General features: G+C 44.0%; 1 protein-coding gene across 2 annotated transcripts in view; it reads left to right on the plus strand.

Annotated features, from left to right (window-relative positions):
- The window catches only part of RIGI (RNA sensor RIG-I), a 108,249-nt gene that overhangs the window by 47,039 nt on the left and 47,927 nt on the right, over positions 1 to 13,283 (plus strand). For both annotated transcript variants that reach the window (XM_068234363.1, XM_068234364.1), the window contains exons 7-11: positions 485 to 541; positions 1,783 to 1,887; positions 3,563 to 3,713; positions 8,735 to 8,993; positions 10,308 to 10,470. In XM_068234363.1, the coding sequence (XP_068090464.1) occupies positions 485 to 541; positions 1,783 to 1,887; positions 3,563 to 3,713; positions 8,735 to 8,993; positions 10,308 to 10,470 (735 nt within the window). The remainder of the gene's footprint in view (positions 1 to 484; positions 542 to 1,782; positions 1,888 to 3,562; positions 3,714 to 8,734; positions 8,994 to 10,307; positions 10,471 to 13,283) is intronic.

Raw genomic sequence — 13,283 nt, forward strand, 5'->3', positions numbered from 1 at the left:
CCTGCACTCTGCAATCCCTCATAAATCACAGCTGTGCTGTGAGGCTTTGTTTACATCTGTAGTGTCAGTCTCAGCTGCTCCCCCGCCTCCTGCATAGCTCCGGTCCCTGCCCCCGTCCCTTCCCTCCAATCAGCAGGGAGGGGAGGGATGCAGGCGGGGACTGGAGTTCTGCAGGAGGCGGGGAGAGCAGCAGACTGACACTATAGAGATAAACACAGCCAGCTCTGACAAGCTGTTTGTCAGCAGCGTGGCTGTGATTTATGAGGGATTGCAGAGTGCAGGGGGACCTTAGGGGGGTTTGGGATAGCAACAGAGGCTGGGCTGTATAGGCAGATCCAGCCTCTGTATGCAGATAATATTCTTCAAACCCACCTCGGGTTCTCTTTAAGGCATAAGTATCATTGCTAAAACAGATTGCTGTCATCTTATCTAATCTCATATTTAACTCAACTGAATAATAATAATGTACAATTTTACAATTTAGCTCCTGAAGAATCTGGACAGGATCAGGAGAATGCTGCAAAGCTTCCAAAAGTGGCCAGTGAGTACTATTATGGAGCCATATGTATATTAAGCAGAGTTGTGGTAGCCAGTGTGGCTCAAGGGATCTTAGTGTGCCTGTTGTTGTAAGACATTGTGACGTCAGATGTATCCTGACCCTGGACCAATTCTTAAAATTTACTGAAACCCTTTACTGAAATTTTGCTCCCTCTTAAATAATTACATCAAACCTCTGAAACATGGTTTTTGCGTAACATTTATGCCCAGTTCACACTGGTAATGACGTGGCAAACGGAGCCATGAAAACTCCGATTACCGGATCTGTTGCCTTTTAGCTGCTTCCGTTCTGTTTCCCGATATCCCCTCCTCCCCCTCCTCCCCCCAGACCCCCATCACCAAAGTGGATTTAGCTGGCTAGAACAGTCCATTTCTTCACTAGTGTGTAGAAATGTGTTCCCTCATTGCCCCTCAATGCAGTGCCTTAGCTTCCGTTTTCGTTCCGCTGGGCTCAGCAGGAAATTTGTGGTCCGTTCAGTGGATCGTGCAGAATGGATCTGTTCTAACAGACCAATGTGAACGGATCTTTAGGTTAATATTGGTTCCGTTCACATCTGTTCGGATTCATTTCGTTCTGATCCGTGAACTGACTATTTTTTTAATGCATGCGTGATCCTGGCCTTAGACGTTAAATGCTGAATATTGTTCAGTTGAAGGCCAGCTACCTAGCAGCATCAGGTGTGCATTTGAGCAAGCTTTTGAGCAATCACATGACATGGCAGTGGGCATATTTCATGTTGCAGTACAAAGTTTGCGTTGGCTCTCAGATTATTTATTAGTATTACTAATTTAGTCATCTAGAAAATATTCTCCTGAATATCCACTGCAAAGAAGGGGGAATAAGCTGAGCCTATCAAAGTCATCGGTTGCTTATCAACTAGCTGGCACCTAGAAAAGTAACCAACAGCTATAGGCTAATTTGACACTGTACAATTATCACTGCGTTTATGAATATCCATTAAGGATTACTCATTTTGTAAACTATTTCAGTGTCATGTTGCTTTTCACAACTGAACTAAACTGTACTGTTAGAGCGCATTGCTGCTTAGCACATAAGTGATCCCATCACACAGTGCTGCCTATGCACTCTCTGACGTCCCTGCCTATCGCACACTGATACACGTTGCTGAAATCCGCTCAGGGGCTAATAGTCAGTTTTAGTGCATAGGTGTCAATACTTTAATAGTGGTAATATTAATCTTATCAAAACGTATGTGATTTTAGGTACTATGCCACCATCAATAAAAAATCTGAAGCTGAGAAAGTATCAAGAAGAGTTGGCTCTGCCTGCATACAGTGGCAAGAATACAATCATATGTGCCCCAACTGGTAAGCTTATATGGATATGCAAATAGTAAAGTGCTAAAAGTATTATAATGACTTTTATATGAGAATTTAGCTGTTCTTTATGTATGTTTTATTTGTGTTTATAAGTCAACCTCTGGATGTTGTATGATCCAGTAATATTAAACTCACTGTTGGCTGGCCTTTGTGTGACTTCTGTCCAACTGCAAAGTGTAGTTTATTTGTTTCTCCTGTCTACTGTACCCAATGTTTGTGTTGCCAAAGTGACTGGCTTAATTACCAGACCGATGAGGGACAGGTGCTGAGACCTGTGTAAAGAGGGGGAGAAAGACATTAAAACTCAATCCCTTACACTTCTTCTTTTTTTCAGTTTCGCATAGTGTGGTAAATCAGAGCAACAATTACAACTCTAAAGATGTACTAAGCCCTATTTAAGCTGTCCAAAACAACAATGAAAATTTTCATCGTTCAGAAACAGCCTTATCAGTCCGTTGACAGCGTGTACACACGCGCATACTGTCCGCTAAAGACCGCCCAGTGGGAGGGTCCGGCGGACCCGTTGTTTCCTTTTGTAGTGCGTGTGTGTTAGTTTGGGGTGTTTGTCATTTCACTCTTATCAAGAGGCACAAGAACATCTTTTCCTTTACCTGGGCTCCAATCAATAGAATCGTATCTTTGGCTGTTGAAGTGAAACAGGTGCTAAAGTTGAGCAGATGTACAGATTATGATTCTGACCGGTCATTCTGAGCAACTGCCCCATTCCTGTGCCTGGTTTGCATTAGTTTTGCTTGCACTGACTTTGTCAAATATTCTGTAATGTGTTTTTTTTTATTTTGTGATAACTGCTCTCACAATCCCTCCAACAGTGGAAATAGCAGAAACAGATTGAAATTTATTTTTTTTTTGCACAGGAAAAAGTTTTACAATTCGGATTAGATTTCTTGCTGCCCCTTCTTCCTAGTTTTCATTTTAAAGCCCCACAGCTACTCTATGAAGGTCTCATGAGATGTCCAGGAAGTGAGGATAAACATGTCCATTCGGGATACGTATAGCAATACCATCCAACCATTTCTCACCTAAAGTTTCTAATCCTGTTTAAGATTATTGAACATTAAAAAAAAACCGTAGGATTTGGCCTTAACATCTGAAAAAGATCCACAACATATATGAAACAAATAAAGGCTGGGTTCCCACTTGAAGCCAGACCAGGAAAGACCAGCAAGAGTAAAGAGTGTAGTGTACACTCTGATGATCTGTTGTCCAGCTGGAGCCCGGGTGGATGTGTTTCAACCATAGGCTATATGGGAAATGCATCCATTCTTCCGTGAAAATCGCGGACAGCACAGAAGTGTTGGATCTGTTGCAGACTAACAAGTGTGAACAGATCCCATTTATAAAATAGGATCCGTTCAATGTCAGTTTTTCACTTTAGTGGAAACACAGCCTACGCAGTGGTTTGAAGTTGGTTTTGGTCTTATTCTATGTTACTGTCTGAAGAGGTTTATGAACGTCAGTGCTTTTGTCTAGCTCCCTTAGCTGTGTAACAGAATGCAGGAAATGTACCACAGTGAGTGCTGATTTCTTCATTTATGACCTACTTGAATTTGACTACAAAAGCAATATCCCAGAAAAAACAATGTACAACAACTGTGTCTATTAATATTGATTCTTGCTTATTTTGTTTTTTATCTCACTACAGGAAGTGGAAAAACATTTGTGGCATTATCAATTTCTGATCGTCATCTATCATCTATGCCAGAAGGAAAAAAGGGAAAGATTGTGTTTATGGCTACTAAAGTGCCAGTGTATGAGCAACAGAAAAATATCTTCTGCCAGTACTTCGAAGACCGGTATGTGCTAACATACAGTGGTTTGCAAAAGTATTCCGCCCCCTTGAATTTTTCCACATTTTGTCATATTACTGCCACAAACATGAATCAATGTTATTGGAATTCCACGTGAAAGACCAATACAAAGTGGTGTACATGTGAGAAGTGGAACGAAAATCATACATTATTCCAAACATTTTTTACACATCAATAACTGAAAGTGGTGTGTGCGTAATTATTCAGCCCCCTGAGTCAATACTTTGTAGAACCACCTTTTGCAGCAATTACAGCATGCCAGTCTTTTAGGGCAGCGTTTTTCAACCGCTGTGCCGCGCGCGGGATGTTTCCTGGTGTGCCGTACAGGTCTGGCCTCTCGCCAGACCTGTACCTACTGTAGGGCGCAGGAGGGGGGAAGCAGCGCTAGGAGGGGCAGTGGAGGCAGCGGTGGGGAGGGGGGAAATATCCCCCCCCCTCCCTCACCTGGGACCCCTCCTTCTGCCTCTCTCCCCCTCCATTTAGCGGTGGCAAGTGCGGGCTCGTCATGTCGTCACAGATCTCCGCCTTCAATGCCGCCCACTGTGCTTCCTGATATGCGGAAGCACAGTGGGCGGCATTGAAGGCGGAGATCTGTGACGACATGACGCTGCCGGCGCTTGGAACCTGGCGTGGTGAGTAATTCTGCGCATGTCTCCCCACCGCCGAGCCCGCACTTGCCACCGCTAAATGGAGGGGGAGAGAGGCAGTAGGAGGGGTCCCAGGTGAGGGAGGGGGAGATATTTCCCCCCTCCCCACCGCTGCCTACACTGCCCTTCCTTCTAGCGCTGCTTCCCCCCCTCCTGGGCATCTATACTGGGGGGAACTGTACTAGCTATACTGGGGGCAACTAAACTAGCTATACTGGGGGCAACTAAACTAGCTATACTGGGGGCAACTAAACTACCTACACTGGGGGCAACTAAACTAGCTATACTGGGGCAACTAAACTACCTACACTGGGGGCAACTAAACTACCTTCACTGGGGCAACTAAACTACCTACACTGGGGGCAACTAAACTACCTACACTGGGGGCAACTAAACTACCTACACTAGGGGAAACTAAACTAGCTATACTGGGGGCAACTATACTAGCTATACTGGGCACTATACTAGCTATACTGGGGCACTACCTACCCATACTGGGCACTATACAGGGGCACTACCTATCCATACTGGGACTATACTAGCTATACTGGGACTATACTAGCTATACTGGGGCACTATACTGGGGTAACTATACTAACCATACTTGGGCAACTAAACTCCCTATACTGGGGCAACTATGCTAGCTATGCAGCCGCACCCCAGGCCCCCTCCCCCCATAGCCTGCTGCGCATGGCACTGTCCGCTAGGTCGCGCAAACACCCCCCCGCCGTTCCCCGGAGAAAAATATGGTCAGAAAGTGTTCCCCGGGCCGGAAAAGGTTGGGAACCACTGTTTTAGGGTATGTCTCTACCAGCTTTGCACATCTAGAGACTGAAATCCTTGCCCATTCTTCTTTTGCAAAACAGCTCCAGCTCAGTCAGATTAGATGGACAGCATTTGTGAACAGCAGTTTTCAGATCTTGCCACAGATTCTTGATTGGATTTAGATCTGGACTTTGACTGGGCCATTCTAACACATGGATATGTTTTGTTTTAAACCATTCCATTGTTGCCCAGCTCAGAGCTGCCTTTATAGGTTAAGGAGGCATGTCTGAGGTGTGTCAGCTGATTCCTGCGGTCAGCTGACACTTGCTGCAGGGATGTTACTGATTGGTCCGATTTTCCTGGGGGCTTGGTCTGTGATCTATTATTTCCTGCTATATATATATGCAGACACTGCCGATATATACAGTATGTACTCTAGTTAGATCAGTCTTGTATATTGTATACTCTCCTGATTGTTTTCCTGTGTATGACCCGGCGTGCCCCTCACTTTGTTTAGTCTCATCCTTCCTGTACTGCAGACATCTAATACTCGGTTTAGACCTCGGCCTGTTAACGACTCTGATTTTGTCTGACTCCTGGTACCTCTGTTTCTGATACGTGTATGACCTTTGGCTATCCACGACTTCTCGATTTCTATATATCTGCTAGTATCTAGTGCCCAGGCATTAAGAAATTAAAGCAAACCTGATGCGAAAATAAACTTGTGATATTATAAATTGTATGTGCAGTACAGCTAAGAAATAGAACATTAGCAGCAAAGAAAAGAGTCTCATATTGTTTTCCAGTACAGGAAGAGCTATGCAAAGAGCTTCTCTGAGTTCTTCAACTCAATTTGGGTCAAAGACAGTGCTGTTTTATGAAGCACTAATACATCAAAGAAACAATGAGAGAAAGGTTGAGATAAGCTTTTCTTGCAGGAAAGTTCAAAGGGTCATTAGCTCTGCTCTGTTTTATAGTCTAAAATATTGAGTGTTGTTTGTAAACTGCAAATATGACAGAATAATGCAAAGTTACTAAAAATATTCAGTATAAAAGATAGACTCTTTTCCTTGCTACTAATGTTCTATTTCTTATCCGTAGTACACATACAATTCGTTATATCATACTTTTTTTTTCGCTTCAGATTTGCTTTAAAAACAATTAAAAGAAAAAAGTGCACAGACCATCAGTATTTGTATGATATAATAATTCAATTAATACATAAAATGAATATTTCAGATTCCAGGGGCAACAAAAAAAGCAAACAGGTACAGCTTTGAGATCAAGCAGAATGCTGCATTTAAATGTCAAAAAGTATCGTATTTTTCAGACTATAAGACGCTCCGGACTATAAGACGCACCTAGGTTTAGGGGGCAAAAACCAGGGGAAAAAAAAGAATACTGAGCCTAGGTGCGTCCATAGTCCAGGAGTGGTAGAACAAGGTATCCAATATACTGTAAAGTATATGATACTCCTAGAACCATAGGAGGAGCAATCTGGATGGATGGTAGTAAGTAAATGGTGGATAGTTGAAGGTCCCTGGTGCTGCTTTGTGTGTGCCACTATAAGTGGTAAAATTCTATTAACACAGGGTGGGGGAGGGGATGAAACAAAATGGGAGAGAGCACACTCTCAAAGCAATGCTGGCAAGCTTCTCCGTGGAGTAATCTCACCTCAGGGTGTTGCTGACTTGCCCTTATCAGTCAGTGGAAGTGCTTTGTCCCTCTCCAGCCAGGGACATAGGCTATGGGTATTTTCCTAGTCCTGCAGGTATCCTGGGGATCTGCAAAGATGCTCAGCAGGTGTCCTCCTGGCAGATCAGTGTCTCTGCCTCTGGGAAGAGTGAGCCTGTGTCAGTGTTGCTGCATGTGGGGCTTCTCTCCAATGGTTGTAAAGCGGAGCTGCGTTGTGACCACCCACATAGGTGGTTAGGTGTCTAGACTGGGCTCACGCTCAGTGACTCTTCATCCCTGGCACAACTGCTCCCTGCATCAACCGATCAGCGTGATCCGAGTGCTTACTAAGCGGCATAGCAGCTGTGATGATCGGAAATGCTGGCTCCTGTGATGTAGTGATGTCCGTGGTGGTAAGGCAGCAGCAGCGCGATGCTAAGTGTTTCTGATTCACACCCACTTAAAGAATACCGGTACTTGACCTGGCTGTAATCCTGGCGTCCGCGGTGGGGAGGCAGCTGAATCAGCGCGATCCACATGTTTTCTAAGCGGCATAGCAGCAGCCACTGTGATGATCTGAAATGCTGCTCCTGGCTGGGATCTTCTAGTCTGATCAGCGCGACCCCGCAGAGAAGGACAGTAAATCTTCAGCCGCTATAGCGGCAGAGTCCTCATAGGCTTCCGTACTGTATTGTTTACTGGCGCTCTTTCATGACCCATGGCGCACGTGCGCTGGGTCATTTGATGACACCAGTAAACAATACAGTACGGAAGCCTATGAGGACTCTGCCGCTATAGTGGCTGAAGATGTACTGTCCTTCTCTGCGGGGTCGCACTGATCAGACTAGAAGATCCCAGCCAGGAGCAGCATTTCAGATCATCACAGCGGCTGCTGCTATGCCGCTTAGAAAACACGTGGATCGCGCTGATTCAGCTGCCTCTCCACCACGGACGCCAGGATTACAGCCAGGTCAAGTACCGGTATTCTTTAAGTGGGTGTGAATCAGAAACACTTAGCATCGTGCTGCTGCTGCCTTACCACCGCGGACATCACTACATCACACAGAATGGAAGCCCCCAGATTGGTAAAACGGCCACATTCGGACTATAAGACGCAGTGACTTTTTCCCCCCACTTTTGGGGGAGAAAAGGTGCTTCTTATAGTCCGAAAAATACGGTACATTCCTACTTGTGAAAAAGGTCGCATGTGAAAATATATAATTGTACATAAATCTAGTTCAAAGTGCCATCACAGACTGAAAAAGGGGGGGGGGGGCTTCTTCCAGCCCCTGAAGTCTTTCGGGTCCATCTATGTTCTCCCTCCACCATTGTGCAAATGCACTACGCCGCATGCATTGTACACGCAGAGCAACTCCTTGATCCCACTTTTGTAGCTGGAAGCATTCTGCACATGCCTGATTACAAGTCTTTATGAACCTCACATGCACAGAACACACCCAGTCATGGGAGCGCGATAAAGGAGGCACGCAGCTGGGACAGCACATGCACTGTAGTAGGCGATCCAGCAAGGTTGCACACTTCAATTGGATTGCAGAGAGGTCCTGGAGGACATTGAGGGTCCTGAAAGTCTATGGGGGTTGGGGCAGTGTTGGGGGCCGTAACAAGCCCAAGATAAGTAAAAATTAACTTTTTTTTTTTTCTTTTACAGGTCAGATATGCTTTTAGTAAATGTAGCTGTATCACATTCTTAAAACATGTACCCCACATAATCATCTTATTCCATCAGTTGTGTTACTGAACAGAAAAGCAAGACTTGACAAAATCTACTTTTGCCATATGTAACAAGGATTTGATGGATGTGGTGGAAATTGTTCAGCAGTTTTATTTGTATGGCAGTATTAGCTTTCTAGTTTTCTTTTGTTGTTACTTAGTAACCCAATAGCTGTCATTTTGCTTTAGGTATTCCGTGAGGGGGTTCTGTGGAGAAGAAGCTGAGAATGTGCCTTTGGGAATGATTATTGAGGAGACTGACATCATCGTTCTCACTCCTCAGATTCTCCTCAATTCTCTAGATAGAGGAGATATTTCTTCCCTTTCTGTGTTCACCTTGATGATTTTTGATGAGTGTCACAATACAATTGGACACCATCCCTACAACAGGCTGATGTTTCAATTCCTGGATCAGAAGATAGACTCACCTGGTCAAACACGTCCCCAGGTAAAGAATGCTGAACATAAGCCTGTGTATTAGGTATGACAAGGATAGTAAGATGAGAATAAAACTGTATTGCCTACCCATTCTGTGATACCAAGCACATGAGACAAACAGAAGAACTTGGTATTGCACACAGAGATTTTTTTGTTTGCTAAGTACAAGACAGCTGACCATAAACTCCACTGGGTGGCCATACATACAGCTGTGATCCAGCTGTCTCTAGACAATGCAGCGAATCCTATTTGCTTGTATGCTTATACTTGATATGTAAGAAATATACAGTATATAAAAACAACATTTATTAAAACATAAAAATATTGAAATGAGATGGGAGTTCTTGCCTGAGGGCATAAATTATATATATGTTTTTATGTTCTTATTTCCATCTGAAATATGTGCACATACGGCCTAACGGCCTAGTGGGTCTTCTTCTGTGTTATTGAGACCTTTGTTAACTAAAACCTTTTTGGCCGTAATTGTACTTTTTTAATTGTTAATGCAATTTTGTATTATTACTAAGTACTTTATGTGGAGCTCTCAGAACTGTCAGCTCTATTTTCCTAGGCACACCATTGTCCTGAGGAAGTGGGCGTTGTTGCCCGCAAAACACGTTTGTCTTGTGCTTGAGGCTGGATTCACACTGTTTTTCTGTGCATTTTCTGCACAAGAAAACTGAGAACCAATGTTAATCAATGGGTCAGTTCACACTTGAATGCATTTTTCACATGCAGAAAAACAATTGGCAGCACTGCCAGAAAACTCATGCAGAAAACTGATAGACAAGTGTGAATCCAGCCTTCATAAAAAAAAAAGTTTTTCCTATACACAGCCTAGACGACATTCTCTAGGTAAACTTACCCTTACCTTTTTTATACTTGACATCATCCCTTGTTGGGTGCCTTTTATCCCTCAGTATCCATTGTGCTACCCTCCACTGGAAGATCGAGACTTCGGTCTCTTTTTCTTCCGAAGAGAGCGTCTAAAACATTGAGAGGCCTTCCACTTACCCGAGTGCAGGACGGGCATTTCCCACACGTGCTGTAGGTGGTTGCTGGCTAGCAACCCGGGTTTGTGAGTACCTCCCTTCCCCATACATTTATTTCCCCAAAAATAAGTAAGTCAAAACTTACTACACTATATTGGACTCCTTTCTCTCTCGTGTATATTTTTTCATCAAGGTCCACTTGATCAAACCCTGCGTGTGCTTGCTAGAGCTGTTATCATGAATTACCAATGTGTGTGAGGAAGTTAAACTTCATTTTTATAAGAGATTAGATATTCATTTATCTGTCAGTAACATTTATATCTTGTACACAGATTGTTGGCTTGACTGCCTCGGTGGGAACGGGGAAGTCCCGCAGTACTACAGACGCTGTTCAATACATTGGCAAACTTTGCGCTTCTCTGGATATCGAAGTAATTTCCACTGTTAAACACCATCTGGACGAACTGCAGAAAGTTGTGTACAAGCCAGAGAAATGTAAGAATATAAATACACTACCTACACGTAGATGTTTTGCAACCACACTATAAATATGTCTATATGCCTCTAAAGTTGAAGCAAACCTGAAGTTAGGAAACTGACTTCAGGTTTGATACATACCTAAGTAGAGGGTAGGCTCTGGATACTATAGAGCCTTTATGTTCCTCTGTCCCGACCCTTGTTTCTGCACTGTCCCCGGTTGAGGTTATTCAATCCGCTAGGTCTGTGGTACTCCTCAGCAGCCTTTGGAACTACTTGCATGTCTGAGCAGTCCAGGTTTGCACATGTGCAGTACAGATGTGCTTGTCTTTGTAATTACTTGGGGATGCAAGTAGTTCCGAAGGTTGACCGAGAAGTACCGAAGACCTAGCAGGTTGAATAACTTCAACCAAGAATGGCATTGGGAAGACTCTTAAAGAGAATCTGTATTGTTAAAATCGCACAAAAGTAAACATACCAGTGCGTTAGGGGACATCTCCTATTACCCTCTGTCACAATTTCGCCGCTCCTCACCGCATTAAAAGTGGTTAAAAACAGTTTTAAAAAGTTTGTTTGTAAACAAACAAAATGGCCACTAAAACAGGAAGTAGGTTGATGTACAGTATGTCCACACATAGAAAATACATCCATACACAAGCAGGCTGTATACACCCTTCCTTTTGAATCTCAAGAGATCACTTGTGTGTTTCTTTCCCCCTTCAGCTCTCATGCACTGAAGTTTCAGGCTGCTCCTTTCTTCCTGCAAACAGCTTTGCCTTTGTCTGTAATTCCTCAGTATGTGAAAGCCCAGCCAGCTCAGAAGACGATTTATCCAGCTTGTAAAAGATAAGAGAGAAGAGAGAAGCTGCCCTAATCTAAAAAAATACACAGGCAGTGTGCATAGAGGGGCCTGGAAGGGGGAGTTCAAAGCAGAACCACAACACTGAAGAACTTGGCAGCCTTCCAGACACAGGCCGACAAGTCTGACAGGGGAAAGATACATTGATTTATTACAGAGACTGTGATAGCAGAAAGTGCTGCAGTAAGCCAGAACACATTAGAATAGCTTTTGGAACTTGTAGGATGATAAAAAACAGGATGCAATTTTTGTTACGGAGTCTCTTTAACCTCCTTGGCGGTATGAAAAATACCGCCAGGAGGGAGCGTAGCAGTTTTTTTAAAAAAAAATTTTTTTTTAATCATGTAGCGAGCCGAGGGCTCGCTACATGATAGCCGCTGCTGAGCGGCATCCCCCCGCCCGCTTCGATCGCCTTCGGCGATCTCCGATCAGGAAATCCCGTTCATAGAACGGGATTTCCTGGAGGGCTTCCCCCGTCGCCATGGCGACGGGGCGGGATGACGTCACCGACGTCACTGACGTCGGGACGTCATTGGGAGTCCCGGGCCACCCCTCGGCGCTGCCTGGCACTGATTGGCGAGGCAGCGCTGGGGTCTGGAGGGGGGGGGGGGGGCCCGCGCCGCAGCAGATAGCGGCGATCGGGCAGGGGCCGGCGGCGATCAGAGTGCTGGCGCAGCTAGCAAAGTGCTAGCTGCGTCCAGCAAAACAAAAATTATGAAAATCGGCCCAGCAGGGCCTGAGCGGCACCCTCCGGCGGCTTACCCCGTGTCACACACGGGGTTACCGCCAAGGAGGTTAAGGCTGAACTGTAGGCTGAAATTTCAGAATCTGCCTACATCAGTAATTTAAACTTAAAGTTTGTTTGTTACTTTTAAGCTAATTCTTAGTCTGAAGAGATAGATTCAGCACTTGCTAGAGGGCACTCAAACAGAGCAAACTCATTCAGACTGAGTGGGTGAGCTAGAAATACAGTTTACCGAGCTTAAAGTGAACCCAAGGTAAAATTAGCTGATGAGATAAATAATTACATTTATCCTCCTAATCCTAAAAATGACTTTGTAAGTATCCCATGGTTTTATTTTATATTTAAACGGTTACAAAGTAGGTTGCCTCTAATCTGTGGCAGTCTATTAAGTGTCCCAGAGTGAAAATACGTGAACTATTGACCTTGTCATGTCTCTCCACTGTCCTCAGAAGTTGTATTCTGCAAGGAAAACATTTATGGCTGTAATTTGCTTACAGTGATGTTTACTATATTCCCCATAAAAAGCTGTCATTTCCATGCCAAAATATTAACTCTTTCAGGCAGCAAAATAAAACAAGTAAACAGCCTGGTTATTAATAATTAATGTGCTTTGTACTGTACATACACATTTATCTCATCATGTCACATGTTGCCTCGGGTACACTTTAGGCTTCACAGGTCAGACTTGGGGTTTCCATACACAAGAAATAAGGGTTGCACACCCAGATACTTTATACCAGTTTGGCTGGGTTCTCATATGGGGGCAGTGTAGGCAAACCAGTGCCCTGCTCCTACTGCCTCTTCATCTACCAGGTCTGTGCCTTTCATCTTACAAGAGGTGATAGCACATTTTTGAACAATAACAAGTCTCAGCAGCATTATAATTTGCTGTGTGATCTTCAAGCACTATAAATCATTTGTGAAAGGCATTTACACATCTAACACAGAACTCACTTAACCACTTAATGACAACCAGACTTATAAAAATATACTGCTAGAGTCTCTTAATGGCTTCAGGACATTTTTATAAGTCAAACAGTGCTGCTGCCGCTGTGTGCATGCATGTGCGCGGTGTTCCCGCACGCATGCACGTGAGATTAGTGAGGGAAAAAAAACATAGAAAAAATACACCTTTATTTCCAAATACTATATTGCCACCAAACTGATGAGATAAACAATTGTATTTATGCTCCTGCTCCTAAAAATGACTTTTTTTTAGATATCCCA

The sequence above is a fragment of the Hyperolius riggenbachi genome, chromosome 1 (genome assembly GCF_040937935.1).
Source record: "Hyperolius riggenbachi isolate aHypRig1 chromosome 1, aHypRig1.pri, whole genome shotgun sequence".
Classification (NCBI taxonomy): Eukaryota; Metazoa; Chordata; class Amphibia; order Anura; family Hyperoliidae; genus Hyperolius; species Hyperolius riggenbachi.